This window comes from Chlamydotis macqueenii, chromosome 21 (genome assembly GCF_036417535.1).
Source record: "Chlamydotis macqueenii isolate bChlMac1 chromosome 21, bChlMac1.mat, whole genome shotgun sequence".
NCBI classification, from domain to species: Eukaryota; Metazoa; Chordata; class Aves; order Otidiformes; family Otididae; genus Chlamydotis; species Chlamydotis macqueenii.
In genome coordinates this window covers 5,266,950-5,284,401 of record NC_141576.1, presented here as the reverse complement: position 1 = coordinate 5,284,401, position 17,452 = coordinate 5,266,950, and the positions used below count along the sequence as shown (strand labels likewise).

Genomic DNA, 17,452 nt, shown 5'->3' with positions numbered 1-17,452 from the left:
TCGCGGGGCTCTGCGCCCCAAAGCCCGCCCCCGCGGCGGGGGAGGAAAGTCCGTTCCGCCAATAGCACGGCGCCAGTGCTCCCGCCTCCCCGAAGATCACCAATAGTCAGGAGGAGAATTGGTGCGTGCCCGCCCCCCACCGTGCCAATCACAGAGTGACACAGCCGTAGAGCAATCACAGCTCGAGAATGTCGGACCGCAATCACGAACCCTACTTCTCCCTCCGAGTCAATCCCTCCGCCGAGCTTCGGGGACACGGGGAATCGGTTCTTCTTGATCTCCAGCCAATCAGAACTCGGGATGGAATGCGCGTCATCCCTCTTTTAGCCTATAGCGAGCGGCAGGAGGATACCCGGGGCCGCCTCACCGCTGCGCCGTGGTGTGTGCGTGCGCGCCCCCCCGAGGCTGAGGCCGCCCGACGCGAGCAGGGGCTGGGCGCTGCCGGCTAAAAAAAGCCTTTCGGTGCGCGCGGCCGGCTGGCGCCCCCGACCCGCGGGGCCCGCGAGGGGGGCGGCCGGGCTGCCTGCCGAGAAACCGTGGCTGAAGAAGCGGATTCGCCAACTCCCGGCCGACCTTAGCGGGTATCGGAGGGATTTTGAGGCCTAAACGAGGCCTAGCGACGGTAGTTCGGAGGGGAGGGGTTAATTTTCCCTTTTCTCCCCTTCAAAACAGTTTTTTAGCAGCCTAAGAGATTTTTTTTTTTGTAGATCTCGTAATGTGTATTTATGTAAGTGATTGTTTTAGTCACTGGTGGTGTACAGTGCTCTTGTACTTTCGATAATTTAACGCATATTCTCATAGTACAAGTTTACTTTTGTGGCAATAACTTTAGCTGTAAATTTCCTCCTTTCCACTAGTACGCTGGTCACTTCTAGTGTTCGAAATAAGCTTGTGTTTAATCTTACAAGCATTTTAAAGGAAATAATATTACATGAAATACCTTAATTACATATTTTCCACACACGCTCCATCATAACGCAGATTGCATTTGAGCTGTCGAGAACAGTCAGGACCTGAGATTTCTGGCTGCAGAGCGAGGTTTATTTTTGTTCACAGGCCTCTGGCTATAAACTGCATTAATCTTCACTGTGTCCCTTGTGTTCCTCATCGCTTTCAGGTTTTTGGGAGAATGAATTATTTGTTACTTTCTGGTCTCTGAAAAGTGACTTTTCCCCCTTGCCGTGCTCATTGTGCGTGCATAGCACCTGCTGTTATGCCTATGAATGCAAAAGCCTAACACACAGCTGACGTACGTTCCCAACATCATTGGTAGGGAAATACAAAGCAAAGATATGCAGCTTTCATACGTCCTAGAAAATACAATTATATGAGCTTTTAAAGGCTTTCTGTTGATGGGGCACATGACTCGGTGGTGTTTTTAGTGCAGTGTAACCATGCTAACTTCCATCTAGGGCCATGCAGAATTAGGTCAGTTATAATTTATCTTAACCCAAAACCAAATAGAGGAAAAAAAAAAATGTTTCCAAATTCTAAGCAAACTGTCAAAATACTGGGTGTGTGCTGTAGTTCTCCAAGGTAATACACAATGTGATTAATTTTACTTCAGCAAAGTTTGTGTAGCGTCTCTTAGGAACAGCAGCTCCTGCATCACTGTCTTATGTCTAAGTTTGGAGAGCACTCACGTAGAATAGCTGCAGGATGTTCATTCGGCTGCTTGCTGTCCGAGTCTTGAAAAATCTGCTGGAAATGTTCAGAGGAAGTCTTGCTACACATGTTGAGAAAGAAAATACCAAAAGGCATATGACACACCCAGTTCCCTGCAAGCATGTGTGCATTTCCAACTAGAATTTAGACGTTCCTTTTCAATAAAATATTCACATGAAGGTCACATGCGTTTTTGAGCATTATTTTACCAGAAAAATGAGAGCAAGTAGTACTGCAAAACTTTTTTTTTTTGCATTTATCACTACAAGTAAGTACAGTTGATTACTCAAATCACTGTGATAAGCTACTTAAAATTTGGGAAGCCTCTTTAAATACAGGAAAGAGGGTTGGCTTAAGCTAACGGATAATGAAATTGAAGACAACTACAATGTGGTGCAGTGCTCCTGGGGATTGTTAGAGTCAAGCTCTTGCTGGCTAAAGCGGCGTTGTCATCCTGCTATTAACAGCATTAGGCTGTCCTTGCTGCCAGCAGGGAATAGTTGACAGAGATGTAAATTGTGCTATTACATAAGTGTAAATTGTGATATAATGCGATCAATTGTACGGAGTGGTATTGCTATTCCATCAGAACTTGCCCTAGTCATTTCTTTAAGTTGCATAACCGGAGGACAAGTAGAGACCAGCGATACAATCTTGTAACTTCAAATTTTCCAAGAAAGGCCCACGTTGCAACATAGATATAAGTTGGCCACTCCTGGGATGAGCAATTCACAGCTCAAAGCTGTGCAGATTTTGCAGATCCATGTAAAAGTCAAAGGTAATTGGATTGATTGATGGTTTCTGTGTTCTCTAATATAAACTCTCTGTACTGTAACAAGGTCACAGTTGGATTGAAAAGCTAAATGACATGCTAGTAGGGGAAAGGAAAATCAAAAACCTGCAGGTGGTATTCAATGAATTAAACCAAGAATTTTCACACAGCTGATGTGCTGTTGCAGATGTTTTTAAATTGAATACTAACTTCAGCTTTCCTTTCCAGTTACTCAGATGTCCACTACCCACTGCAAGAAAGGGTCTGGGTTCACTTTTGTACCCAGAAGACAACAATGCAATGGCACTGTCAGTTGCTTGTGTTAAAAATACATTGCATTACTCTGCCCAGGAATGCTGAATTTGGGAGAGCATGTGTCTAAATTCACACCTTTGAAATGCTTGATAATAGTTCTCCAGATAAAATTGGTTTAGCCACTTAATGCCAGCCCTTGTGTCTTCTGCAATACCTGCGCGGATACATTTTCAAGCGATAAATGAATGCCATAATTAGACAAAGCAGCTCAGTGTGCACTTTGCTATTTATATTCCTCAGGTCAGAGTCTGATACGATGGCAGAATAAATATAAATCCAGATCCTGAAGGGCATCATCTTGATTAATACATCCTACACCAAATGTAAATATCTCTCTTTCCTCCTGTCAGACAAGGGTAAGAGAAATATCCTGAATTTGTTCCAACAAGCCTTTTAGTAGGTACAATGGAATAAATAAAAGAAATAAGATTTTCATTTTATATGTGCATTTAAAAAGACCTAGTTCTATGCAGGTTTTCTCATAAAGCATTTAAATTCACAACCCTCTTTGATATTAGTTATAACACCCCAAATGTGAGGTATCAAGAATTCTTGGAGAATAGCAGACCTCAAACCACGTACAGGATAGACTTAAGCAACCAGCTTTTTTTTTTTTTTTAATATAAGGATGGATTAATTCTGCTTCTGCTCTTCTGTAAAGACTGCTCATGGTTTCCACAGCGTCCTTATTCACAAAAGGTGGTGATGCATCTGATTTGTAATAGCTGAAGAAAATTAGAAGAAAGCCTTTCTTCCGTCTTTCCAATACATTCATAGTCTGTCAATAAAACTAAAAGCTGTATGATGTTAACTTACAGAAAGAAAGCCCGAGTGAAACCCTAAGAGTTGGATCATCCTCCAGTAAAAACAAATGCACGCTGCTGAACACTTGTCCTCTATCAAATGCAGTATCAAGTATGGGATGTTTCTGAAGATTTCATGCTATAATCCTTAATAATGAGGTGACAGTGGAACACGGAGTTTTTCTTTATGTAGGAAAATAATTACCTCTAGTAAAAAACCCACACCTTGAAAGCTGTAGCTCTCTGCATCCCCTTATAACTTGTTCAGAAACCACGATGGATTTGGATCCTGAATGACAGCTTGCAGATTAAAGCATGGCAGACTTTGTTCCGTGACTTTGGAAGAGGGAAGAAGAGGGGGATTTGAATTTGTGGAAGGCGTGAAGGTTAAGGAACTGAAGCCAGTCAACAAACAAGCTTCTCTGTTTCAAAAGTCCATGCGGAGTCAAGCTTTGGAATCTTCCTCCCACCCCTGGGGAATACAAACACACACACACACATATATACTGGGGGCAGTAAGGGGGGAGACACCATTAAAATAAAAGAAAAGAAAACAAAACAAACCACCACAACAAAAAAACCCACTACATCTTCACATTTTAATTTAGAATTACTTGCACATCTCAAAGGTCAGCACTGGGTTATATATAACCTAACCAAAATTCCTCCTGGAGCCTGTCACCAACTGTCATGTAGCTATGAATAGGTACAAGTCACCCGCTTGGGAACATTCCTTACTTTAAAGTGTACTGATATCTGCGTGCACAGAAATTTTTCCAATAATTTACTAAGTTACCTCCAGAACCTTAATCACTATCAGCAAACCTGAACAAAGCCACCCAATCATTTCTATTTTTTATACGTTCATTGACACTTTTAAAGGAAAGAAAGACAAAGGAAACATTTTGTGCGAGTGTGTATCATTTATTGTAGTTCAAGAGAGTCAGGAATTGAACAGAAGACACAGCGGAAAACAAATAAAAGAAAAACAACCTTTTTTTCAGACTTGACTTTAAAACACTGTGGTTTCAAATCCTTTTTAAAAAGGAAATTCAAGTATCATATGCAGGGGGCAGTAATACAAAAATGTTTGTGAATTATTTTTTTAAAATTTTATTTTTTAAAAATGTAATTCTACATTTCCTGCACCCTTTCTGCTTTGGTAAGGCCAAGCCATGGATACAAATCGGTACACAACATAAAAAAAAAAAAAAAAAAAAGAAATGACCCCTGCCCCAAACTGCAGCCTCCAAGAATAAAAGGATCTGCTCTGCAAACAAGCTCTAATGGCTCAGAACTGTCATATAGCATATATATTGTATTTGCAGCATTAAAAGAATGGATTTTGTTTGTTGTTTTGTTTTTTTTTTTTAAAAGTCACTGAAATCCTGGTATTCCAAAGCATCTCATTCGTGGCAGCTGTTTTAACATATTTCTACCTCAAAGCTTTTCAAAAATACCAGAGCATCTAGATCAACATAAAGAAAAGGGACATTTCAAGGAACAGAAATTAAAATCCATCTGTTAAGTCTTTGCTTTTTAGAAATTATCCTTGTGTCTAACACCAATTAAAAACCAAATATGCAAATATGTGTAATATAAAAATACGATCCCAAGATTAACACTTTTTGCAGGCACAGTTATCGCACAGAATATGTTCTTTTGAGGGCAGGGGAATGATTTTGATTTTCACTGGGATTTTTTTTTTTTTTTTTTGCATTACAAAAAAAAAAAAAATGACAGCAGTGCAGGTTTGATGGGTGGAAGAAGAAGAAGGGAGGGAAAGAGGAAAAAGTTACTTTAGCAGCAAAATGTCCAAGGTTCTAACCACAATCAAATTAACGGATATCTGGCTGTAAAAAATAAGGTTGAAGGGATGCTGCCCTGCTCCATTCATCTTTGCTAAAATAATTCAGCTGTAAAAACTCCAAAATGTGACATATCGAAGGACAGTTTTGTAACATAAGCAACTTCCTAGCTTGTCCTCCATGTTATTGACCATCGTTATCACTTAAATATATGTACAAGAATTAAGCTGCTTTCCTCCTCGTCCGCATGCTTCTGGTCACTACTGCAAGTCAGTGCCAGTGGGCGTGCTAACCCCATCAACAGCTTTCAAAGTGTATCGGCTCCACTATTACCAGAACAGCCCACGCCCCGCTCTTCCCATTGGTGTTGGCGTGCACTGCAAGGGAATTTTTAATGGTCAGCATTCTGCTTGTCTCTCATCCAGGCTTGAATTTGCTCTTTAAGTTCTGGCACTAGTAGCGTAAAGAAAAGAAAAAAGAATTATTAACTTAGCAGTTAAAATTGTTTAGTAATGCCACTATAAGAAAGCTCCTCATGACCAACAGCAATTTCTTTTCTACAAACTTGATCAGTAATATGTACTACTTTTTTCCTCTCTGTCAGTATATTTTCTGCACAGCTTAGAGTAAATGAATTACGCATTTACCTACCATAACGATATCATTTAGCCTGGCAGTTATGATAAAGATGTGGGGTTTTTTTTCCCCCAGAAAAAGAGGAAACAAAAGGAATGAAGTTTTCTGTGCAAGTTGAAAGAATTCTTAACTGAGGCCTCAACACTGCCTTTTGACAGCACACAGAACAAACTGCACACAAATTGCTTCCCCCAGTCAACAGTGGCATTGCCAACTGTTAAGCGGATACCTGGTTCCAGCATATTTTCTGTCAGCGTCTGACGATTGAAAGGATCAGTGGAAGAGTTCAACAGGTGCCTCAGGATGATTGACCTGTCCATAATAGTTCCAGATGGCAGCCTCACGGGATCAGTCATCAGAGTGTCCATGAGTGGATCTGAGGGCACAAGTGTCTCACCATTAAATTGAAGACAACTGCCTCAAATTTTATCTGCACACAAAACCAGGGTGCAGAGCTGAGATACTCAGGGTCCCCCATCAGGTATACTGCTGAAGTGATAGAAAAATGGTTAAAATGAGCAGTGAACTTTAGCCTTTATACTGCTTTTCCCCTTCTGATTTGGGACTAAGGATTAACTATTTTCACCCTATTTTCTGATTTTGGGGTTTTTTTTTCCCTTATTGTTTTAAAGTACCTGTAAGCAAGACATGGATAGGACTGGACAGTACAATCCCAGGGAAAAACCAAAGTAACAAAAGAAATCCCTCTTCTCCTAATAAGTCAGTATTTAGAAAACTCAACTTGCCTCTGAATTCGTCCGGAGCATCGCTGTAATCAATTTCTGCACGGGCATTCTTGGCAACAATTTCTTCCACTTTCTCTGCCAGCAGTTTGAATTTCTCTATTGCTATGGTTGACTTGATGCCAGCCTTTCTCATCTTTGAGATAACCTCCTCAAAGAGCTCTTTACTGTAGGACCTCTACAAGCAAAGCATAAAAAGACCACTTTGCTGAGTTGTAGCCATCAAAATTCTAAAGGTCTTTTAATGCATTTTTAAAACTTCAGAAGGAAGAATCAAGGAAACCTCAGCATTATATCAGACAGAAAAGTAGTATGCAGACAGCATTTCATCTAGCACCAAGATGTCAGCTTTGGGGTAGACTTACTGTTTTTTACTGGTCATAGCTACGGTAGAACTGTTTAGGACTTAAATAAAAAATAAAAAATTTTTTAAAAAGGGGCAAAAAGGCATCATCCTCTAATCAAAATGAGTAGACACTCAGAGAAGCTGGCTATAATTATCAGGACTGTTCCTTAGCCAAAACATCTGTCTTGCCACTCCTGTCTGTATTCTTGTTCTTATAAGTCTTGGCTGAAAATACAGTATAAAACAAAGTTCTTTTTATTTCTTAAGTTCTCTGATCATGTGCAAGGCAGTACTGGGAAAGAAATGCTTCTTTCTCCTAACCCAAACAAACACAAACAAAAAACCCACCCCACGATGTTGCAAAAATAGCAAGGCAACTCAGAGGGAGCTAATACTTGCGGGAAACTTGCCAACCAGTGCAGCAAGAACCGTACAGCTACGCAGTACAATGCTCAAAGGGACCAAATGCACATCCTATGGCTTCAACTGAAGCCAGCATGGCTCTCACATAAAAAAAACCAAAGTCAGGCAAGGATTTCTGAAAGCTGCTGATGTTCTAAAGACACCATTTTCTTTTAAGTTCACTTATATCAAAACATGGTATTGTCTTTTAATAAAATTGTTATTTACACTGCAGTGTAAAGTTCAATTAAATGACAAGACAAACAAAACACAGTAAGTCTCACAGATGTCTGTTTTCCTGGGGGATTTTAAAATGTTCAACACAGCCCTACTTCTTTCATCTACACTGTGTCGCACCAAGAAAAACCATTCACTACTTAGGACACACAGTGCCCACCCAAACTCCTTTCTAGTCCACAGAGGAGAACAGAGCTATGGCAATATGCCCAGGGCTTTATAAATGTTTTCAGATTCCTTCTCATACGTGCTAGGATTTGCAAACGGGAGATGTATCAAAATGCTTTAGAAAGACCCTGCCATGATCAAGCTACTTTTTGTTTTTGTTTTGTTTTGTTTTTTTCTCCTAATCCCAGTAGCAATTAACCAACTGTGCATTTCCTTGGTGTTTCTTTCCTGTCAGTGACAGTTTCCAAGATACTAGTCACTCCCCTCCCTTTTTATGAATGCTACTTTGTTAATTAAGCTTTATTCCAGTTCCCACACCAGCAAGCTTCTTTCTTTTTAATCCCTATGTCATTGCTGTGCATTTTGCTGTGGCTAGCATCGACAAATGAATGATGGATACACACTCTCGCTTTCATATATACTGAACAGCATAAAAAAAAATGCACTGCACGCTCATTATACACATGCAAACACAGAAAGCGCGTTTCACAAGTGTTACTGATGTTGCCTGCAATTCTCAGAACTTAAATAATGACAGAAAAAAGATCATGATCTGCTTCACCAGATACGTAAATAGAGTTTTATATATTGTAAAACAGCTTCCGCTAGAATTTCAAGTAGCCATTGAGAACGTTTTTTTCCTCGAGATTGTGAGAAGTTTGTATTATGAGACACAGGCACGGAGAGGTGCGATTCAGTACTCTGACAACTTTACAAGAACAGAGAGGTGAGCAATAGCTTATCTACCTTAAGAATTAACATTCTGCTCCGAAGACTACCATGAGGAGTTCAAAGGTGTCTCATGTATGTTGCGTTTTGTCAGTTTATTACAGTCACTTAATAAAGTGATATAAAAGGGAATACAATTTGGAAACTGTTAGTCTAGAGAACGAACTTTGGATTGTTACATGAGGCTCTTATTCTCACTCCCAGCTCTGTCTGTTTCCTGTGTTCTTTGAGAAAGCGGGGAGGGAGTCAAAACTTTGTATGCTTCGGTTTTCCCACCTGTAAAATTAGGACAAAGTACTTCTACTAATTTACAATGAGGCTGTAGCTAATAAGCAACTAATGCTCAGCAAATTTCCTATGTGTGTGAAGTGCTATAGATGTTTACACGTGTCTATAGGTTTGCAAAACATTTTGAAAACATATCTATCTACAAAGAGCAGACAGAATATGAACAGAGATGATCTGCTGAAAGAAAACAAACTGCAAGCAAACATGATGGAAACGGGGTGGCAGCATACAAGTAAGATGAATCTCTTCTTGAGTATTCCGCAAAGTCTTGTTTGTCCACAGTGCTCTTGCCCTTCCCCCTCTCATCTTTTTGGAGCTCACCTGATCATCAGCAATTGCTTTCGCAAAGCGGGCACAATCTAGCTGTAGGTAAATGTCAGTCAGTTGGTCCAACAGCTTCTTTGGTTCAAACCCGTATTTCTCAGGGTTTTCGACTTTCAGGTCACGGCACTTGGGGCCACACAGTTGCTGTAAGTTAAAGTTCAACATAGCGGCCAATCGTGGTCCAAGTTCCTACAAGAGTGATGTAAATCACAGATCACAGCATGAAGGCAATGATCAAGAAGATTATTACTAGACTTGCATACAGCAAGATCTGGAATTATTAACTAATAAAATTATCATTTTGTAGGCTTGCAGGGAGTGTATTTTCTTTATGCATGCTTTCAATTTAAAAAAAAAAAAAAATCACGCAAACAGCTTCTCTCTAGAAGGAACACACTATTTCAGTGACTGAGGTAATGCTCTTAACATCAAATAACTTCAACAGCAATTAGATTTCAATGATTTGGAGAAAGGGGAGGAGAATGGAGGCAAAGCTACCAAATATTACCAGGTTATTATCCAAGAGAAGAGATGTTAGAGAAGCTAGAAACCAAGTTAAATGTCAGTAGGACTTACAGGTCTGAGAAAAGGCTTTTGAACCTGCTTGGTAAGGATATGGAACATATCAACAGTTTCTGTTGCCAGGGCAAGATATGAACGGGACACGCGCTCATCCTGAGCTAGCTGCGATTGCCGAGCCTGTTGCTGATCCTAGAAAATAAACATTCAGTGCTTACAAGTCCACAGCATTTCCTACATCATCACCCATCAAAACCTTAACAGTCATAACACTAACATGATCTAGACAGACAAAAGAACAGATTGCAATATGAATCCATATGTCATGCATTTTGTTAATTTAAGGTACAGCTCACTTTTACTACCCAATACTGAAGTCTACACCAATTTCCCAGAATTCTGCAACACTACAAACCAAATGCAAATGGTATCACAAGACGCCACCGTTACTGAGTCTGTTTACATTCTGTAACTGCTCCTCACAGCTGCAGAACTGGTTATGCTTCCTTTCCAGCCAAATGCCAATACTTCAAAACCAGCTTGGGATCCGAGAGTCAAGTGAGGTTCTCCCTAATTTACTTGCTAAGAAATAAACAGCCCACACTGGAACAATCTGTAGATGATCTACCAGCTCATTTTGTCACTACAGTAATGGCTTTACCTTGCTAGTAGGCACAAACAGGAAGAAAGGCTTTGGAAGAGTAAAACAGAATAAGCTTAAACAAAAATCTTTATAGCTTTTCAAACTTTTTTTCTTTTAAAATCAATAACCTTAAAATAGAAATACCTGACATTGGTGGCTCAACACACAAAATTATTGTTTACTCAGGCTAAGGTCTGAGGTATAGGACTCTAATTGTCTGCATCAAATCTACCCAAGATCAATGCATTAACAAAATAAAAGCTTCTACTCCTTGAAGTCAATTCCACTGGCGTCCATCTTCCAAAAACCTCCTTCAAGAAGGTTAAAGTCTCCGTTTCTCCACTTACAATTAAGTGCACAGTAATTTAAAACTTGATACTATGTCCACTTCACACCACACTCTTTGCCAGCCACAACATAACTACACAGAATCAGGGTTGGTTTTTTTTCAGAATGTCATCCAGAGTGACCACGGCCATACTGACAGCAAGAAAAAGCATCGAGAACTCCTCACGAGCAGCTCTTTGGTGCTGCCTCTTATTAAAAAAGTGGGGTTTTTTAATGGTCTTGTATTAAAAAATTAAAAATAAGCAAAGGGCACTTTGAAAAACAGCTCTGTTCACCCTGGGCAGCAGGTCCCATTGTTCTTTATTCTTCATCTCCTCTTGCACTTCATGGATACGTTTTAGGGACTCCAGACTCTCATCCAGCAAGAAAGTTGTGTCATTTATCAGCATGTTGATGTAGCGAACAAACTGCTTCCCAGAGCTGAAAACATTGAAACACAGGTATCACGGCAGAGTAGGTGGGTATGCAGATCAGACTGCAACCCCAGCAACACTCCTTCTGCACTGTATATTTCAAATATTGATCCCATTCCCCAAGCCAAGCTGATTGTGGTGTCCAGAACTCAGTTTAGAAACACTCCAGTTCTACTGGAAGGGCTTGCCATTTAAAATACAACGGAAAGCAGCATCACCCATTCCCAATGGTAATGACCTCCTCAGGTCATGGCCTGAGCAGCTTGCATGACAGTAAGCAGCATCACACACAATTTCTCACTCACTTGAACTCTTCCATAAATGTACCGTGGTGAGCTATATTCTGCCAGAGGCTTTTGAAAATTGTGCTGATGTGGTAGCGGATTGTAAACTTGTCATAGAATTCGCTAGTTGCTCCAGTATGTTCAACATCTGAAAAAGAAAACAGATGCCAGAACCAAAATCAGAACTCTTTCCCACTAGGATTCACCTGCAACACACTACATCTCTCCCCTACTGTCTCCAACGTCATGAGCTTCAGAAGCAGCAAGCTTTAAGAGATGAAATTCAGTTCCCATTCAGAAGCCTCCATCTTAGTTCCCATTAAAAGCAGCACTGTCCGTTTTGTAATCCAGAACCAACCTAATTTCTGAAGAAAAACCCTCAGAAAACAAACCTTTGTTCTATTTAACTCCACTCTGCTCTTTGTCCCAGGGTCTAAAATTTCAATAATAAGAAAACTCTGAGAACACTGCAAAAATAATTGTTTCTATGGGTACAAAGCCCTTTTGAAGCATCCAAATCTACAGGACTAGCAAAACCACAGTCCTAAGTTTTGAAATCCCAATACTAAACAAAAACCTTCCAGTCTGGAACCTAAACACCACAAAAACAACCATCACATCAATGTACAGTGCTAGTGCACAGCAGCTCGTGGAATGACTAGAATTCTCAAGGTTCTACCTAATGCCATTTCCTCCGATTCCTGAGCCACAAAAGCCTCATCTTTACAAAACTCAAGATTTACCTTTTATTTATTGTTGGGTTTTGCTTTGTTTTGTTTTTTTTTAAAGGTAACAACAACTAACACAGCCTTTTACCACTCATTACTTACTGTACACTCAGTGAACTACAGGCAAAGCACTTACCTGTGTAAAACTTCATCAAGGAGGGGACTAACAATTTAGTGGAGAGAGGATGATTCTCAATCATTTCAAAGAACTTTTGTGTCCGAGGCTGAACAGCTGGATTTGTCATAAACATCACTTCCACCAGCTTGGCTATTAAATAAGGATTTCGGATGTAGTTCTGGTTGCACAGCATCACAACGAGGAACATCACTATGTCCTGAGTACAGGGCTCATAAAGCACCTGAGGAGCATATCTGAAAAGAAGGAGATAAGGAAAAGAAAATTAAAAGCCCCAACCCTGATTGTCTACAGAAATTTATCACATAGATCAAGGAAGTTCAGATCACTCATTAGCAGCAGGAAAAGTTTAGTCATTTTTATCATAGTTTCACATCTTTCTCTACAGAAACTAGATTCTTACTCCTCCAAAAGGTCTTGCCAGCTGTTCACTACTGGAGGCTGAATTTCAGCCTGACACACTATCCTATTCTTTTGTGCATAGTAGCAAATTTGCTACGAAGTACAACTGTAACAGCACATCAGGAAGGCAAAAGCAAGTATCTCCTCATCATACAACACAGTGAAGTCTGAATTGGAAAGCATATTTTCAGGAAGAAAGTGACCAGCTTCAGAACTCCAGGATTACCTCTGAACAGTATTAATGGCCATCTAAGCTGCTAGAACTATACTAACGCATTTCATCACAGCAAATTTATAAATGGGGGAATTTTCTACTTCTTAAGCTATGACTTGTTAAAAATATTATTCTAGTGATGATTTAACATATAATGAGATCAGAAGGACTCAGCAAACTCCAAATCACGAACAAAATTACTAGGAACCAAAAAGCTTTCAACTTTCTTCCACGAAAAAGTTAGGTTAGAAGGGACTCCGGAGCTCAGCTAGGCATTATATCTGCAACAATGCCTGCCAACGCCATCATCTTATGGCTGTTGTTAAAAACCAGAACATTACAGAATAGCTAGAAAACTACCCCTGTGGTGCGCACATAATTTCAGAGCATGAAAGTAAATGGCCATACAAATTGCCTTTAGATTTAACTTTACTTACTGTACAATAAAAAATAAAAATTCTGCAACATCTTCCACGTAAAACTCTGGCAATGCTGCAAATACCTTCGGAACTTCAGGAGTTAAAGGCAATTTTATGCTGTAGAATAAAAGAGACAAGAAACAGGACAGTACAATAGCAGGGTTAAGTAGAAAGTGTCATGAGCTCTCTTATGGAATTCTCCTACGGGAAAACTTTACAAGAGTTCTGAAACTGATTCTTTAAAAATCCATGTCAGTACTTCAAGAGTTCTAAAAGTACCTGAGGGTTGTTTCGCCCTGCAATTGAACCTTAAACTGTAGAATCATAGAATGGTTTGGGTTGGAAGGGACCTTCAAAGGTCATCTAGTCCAACCCCCCTGCAAGGAGCAGGGACATCCCTGACTAGGTCAGGTTGCTCAGAGCCTCATCCAGCCTGGCCTTGAACGTTTCCAGGGATGGGGCTTCCACCACCTTTCTGGACAACCTGGGCCAGTGTTCTGTAACTCGCATTGTAAAAAATTTTTTCCTAATTTCCAATCTAAATCTACCCCCCACTATTTTAAAACCATTACCCCTCGTCCTATCGCAACAGGCCCTACTAAACAGCCTCTCCCATCTTTCTTGTAGCCCCCCTTTAGGCACTGGAAGACCGCTATCAGGTCTCCCCGGAGCCTCCTCTTCTCCAGGCTGAACAGCCCCAACTCTCTCAGCCTGTCCTCATAGGAGGGGTGCTCCAGCCCTCTGATCATCTTTGTGGCCTCCTCTGGACCTTCTCCAACTGGTCCATGTCCTTCTTGTGTTGGGGGCTCCAGAACTGGACACAGTGCTGCAGGTGGGGTCTCACCAGGGCAGAGTAGAGGGGGAGAATCACCTCCCTCGACCTGCTGGCCACGCTCCTCTTGATGCAGCCCAGGATGCCGTTGGCCTTCTGGGCCGCAAGGGCGCATTGCCGGCTCACGTTGAGCTTCTCATCCACCAGCACTCCCAAGTCCTTCTCCTCAGGGCTGCTCTCAATCCATTCCCCGCCCAGCCTGGATTTGTGCCTGGGATTGCCATGGCCCAGGTGCAGGACCTTGCACCTGGCCTGGCTGAACTTCATGAGGTTGGCACGGGCCAACCTCTCCAGCCTGCCCAGGTCCCTCTGGATGGCATCCCTCCCTTCCAGCGTGTCGACGGCACCACACAGCTTGGTGTCATTGGCAAACTTGCTGAGGGTGCACTCTATCCCACTGTCCATGTCGCCGACAAAGATGTTGAACAGGGCCGGGCCCAACACAGACCCCTGAGGGATGCCACTCATGACCGGTCTCCACGTGTAAGACATATATTCCATACAAGAATGTATCATCACTGACTGTAAGTCACAATTATGTAAGAATGCAGACACTGTAAAAAAAAAAAAATCTAGAACTGCTAAATTCAGTAAAAAAATCTAACATGATACAATGTACACAGACAATCCTGACACTCACTTGGGATAGGCAGGGTCGAGAATGCGAAGCATCAGCTGAATCACCATGCCATAGAAATTCAGACATCTCCTGAGAAAGTTTTCATCCAGCAAACCAGCATCTGCACAAGCCTTGCACCTCACCAGTTTCTGCAGAATATGCATACAAAAACTAATCCAGGGCAAGAAACATAAAAGGAAGGTCAAGTCTACCCAAGCTAATCAATATATCTGTGAATTATGACAATTATACAAGGGTCTCTTCTTAATATGCTCTTATTTGAAGAAAACGGGGCACTTAAGTCCCAACATATCAAGAAAAACATGCACACAATTCAGAGTTGCATGGACAGAGGAACCTTTCACAAGCTTTACGAGAACAATGTAAGAAATAACAGAGATATCTAAGTGGGAAAATGTGCAATTAAAGTCATTTTGGTGATACAACTCAGATAATTTGTGTCAATTTATACCAGGAAGACCTAAGCAGGTCAGACCTTCAAAAGAGAGAATCTGAGCATACACATCTTTGTAAGAATTCTACATGAGATTAGGGACTCGAGAGTTCCATCTCCATCTTGGGCATGGATTGTGCACGCACAACTACCCCTCTGAACAAAATCACAAACCTTTTGCTTGTTCTCTCTCCAATAAAAATAGTATTTTCTTCTTTCTGAGGAATACTGCCTAAGTTAATCTTGGTGTTAGTCTGAAGTTTACATTCATGACCACCACCTAGTGAAGGTTCATAGATTCAAGACCACCATTTTCAAGAAGTGTCAGTGAGAAGCTGCATTTAAACATTAGGACACAAAATAGACAGACAGACAGGTTGACAATGGCATTTAGTTGAGAACTGAATCACTTACAAACCTTAAGCTGTGTCTTGCAACGTTTCAGCATTTCTCGGTGCCTGGTAGCCAGAGGAGAATCCTTCCATTGACTTTCATTGTTTTTCAAATCTTCAACAGTCCTGAAAACCATACGCAATAATTGGTTACCATGACAGAGGAGATACATACTGCCATCTCCAAGGCATTTAACCTACTTAACTGCTAAATACAGAGGAAATATTGAGAAGAAAAGTGGGGAAAAGCACTAGTCATTTTCATAGAAGTTACCCATCATCACAAGAAAAATAAATTGCTTTTGTAAATGCAGACTGAACATCTGCACAGTGTGCATTCAAAGGCACTACATACACTAGACTCCAACACACAGGCCTGTCAGACAAATCAGAACAGTGAGGGAAGGAAAGAAAAAAGATGAAACATAGAAGGGATCTATCCTGCCTGACAAACTAATTTTATCCACTGTATTAAAAAAAAAAAAAAAAAAAAAAAAGTATTTTCTTTTTTTCACACTGAAGTCTATAATCATTTTAAAGGAAGGTTAAAAGGATGTAATTAAAATTAACCCTAACATAAAGAAGAGTTGGTCTAGTTGACAATGAGATATTTAGAGATCTTATTCATGTTCCAGTATCAGAAATGAAACTGGAAAACAGCGTCAGCTAAGGAAGAAAATGGTGGCTGACAACTGGACTTGTTGAAAACACCTTCCCTTTCCCAAGAAAGGTACAAGTCTGCATCTCCTGTCTATCTTCCCACTTTCCACTACTGTAAACGATTTTTTGCAGTGTTGTTCTACCCTTCTCATGCTCCACTCCCAACAAAATTCAGGTTTGCAGAAGAGTACAATACATGACTATTGTCTCCCTGTCAGCACAAGAACCAGGAATCAAGGTGATCAATATTACCTCCCCTCCCTTTCCATATTCTCACTCTGCCCCACAGAAGAGGGAACTCAAATGTACATCACACACACCATCCTATGCATTCCCCTATCTTAATAGGAGCCAATTAGAACAAAATTCAGTATAGCGAACTATATGAATAAAATCCCTTTTCATCCCTCCTCTAAACACAAGTTCTTTTCCACATCAATCCCTGCCAACAGCAGAAAAATATCCAGTCTGATTTCTCTATTATCAACATTTAATTGCGTTGCCCAGTGTTGCAAGCAACTAATTCATGGAAAATGCTGAACACTAAGCTCCTACTGATGTTAGTACTCTGCACCATTAGATGGAGATTGCTGCATAAGCAACTCTTTTGCAACAATTCTAAATATGGAAAAAGCAGCAATTCCTTTTTCAAGCCAAATGTATGGCTTATTTACAAGTAATTCACGGGCTGTTTTATATGAAAATACTTTTTTCTTTAGGATATACTGACTCTTCCTGCTCCATTCTCTACAGCTTCCCAGGTTCTTGGCCTGCATGGGCATTAAAAACTAAAAATGAAATCACCACAAATGCAGTCCAAAAATCCTGTAATGAACTCATGGTATTACTGCCAAGGAACATCTACCAAAATGCAATGAGTGCAATTATAAACAATGGAAAATATGGATGATACAAAAACTGTTCTAATTTTAACAAAGTATTCTTCGAGGTTTAGCAACTATAAAAGTCTATTTGAGTATACGCCAAGAGAAATGGAAAACAGCAGTATCTTCGTGTCAACTTTGTAACTTTTATTTATAATTTTAAAATGGTAAACCACATGCTGAATTACACGTACATCAACAATTTTAAGAGTTAACTGCTGAAGCCTCCCCTTCTTCCCCAAAAGTACAAGTTATCCCACCTCAGAAGC

At 40.5% G+C, this 17,452-nt stretch overlaps 1 protein-coding gene across 7 annotated transcripts in view; it reads right to left on the bottom strand.

Annotated features, from left to right (window-relative positions):
- Window positions 1-4,458: 4,458 nt before the first annotated feature.
- Window positions 4,459-17,452, bottom strand: part of UBE4B (ubiquitination factor E4B) — a 43,209-nt gene continuing 30,215 nt past the window's right edge. For 6 of the 7 annotated variants that reach the window (XM_086764255.1, XM_086764256.1, XM_086764258.1 and 3 more), the window contains 11 exons: window positions 15,666-15,765; window positions 14,815-14,942; window positions 13,361-13,459; window positions 12,308-12,543; window positions 11,465-11,591; window positions 11,022-11,166; window positions 9,813-9,947; window positions 9,234-9,425; window positions 6,746-6,920; window positions 6,229-6,375; window positions 4,459-5,816 (listed from right to left, as the gene is read on the bottom strand). In XM_086764255.1, the coding sequence (XP_086620381.1) occupies window positions 5,755-5,816; window positions 6,229-6,375; window positions 6,746-6,920; window positions 9,234-9,425; window positions 9,813-9,947; window positions 11,022-11,166; window positions 11,465-11,591; window positions 12,308-12,543; window positions 13,361-13,459; window positions 14,815-14,942; window positions 15,666-15,765 (1,546 nt within the window). In that variant the 3' untranslated portion in view covers window positions 4,459-5,754. The remainder of the gene's footprint in view (window positions 5,817-6,228; window positions 6,376-6,745; window positions 6,921-9,233; window positions 9,426-9,812; window positions 9,948-11,021; window positions 11,167-11,464; window positions 11,592-12,307; window positions 12,544-13,360; window positions 13,460-14,814; window positions 14,943-15,665; window positions 15,766-17,452) is intronic. The other variant, XM_086764257.1, reaches the window with a different exon arrangement.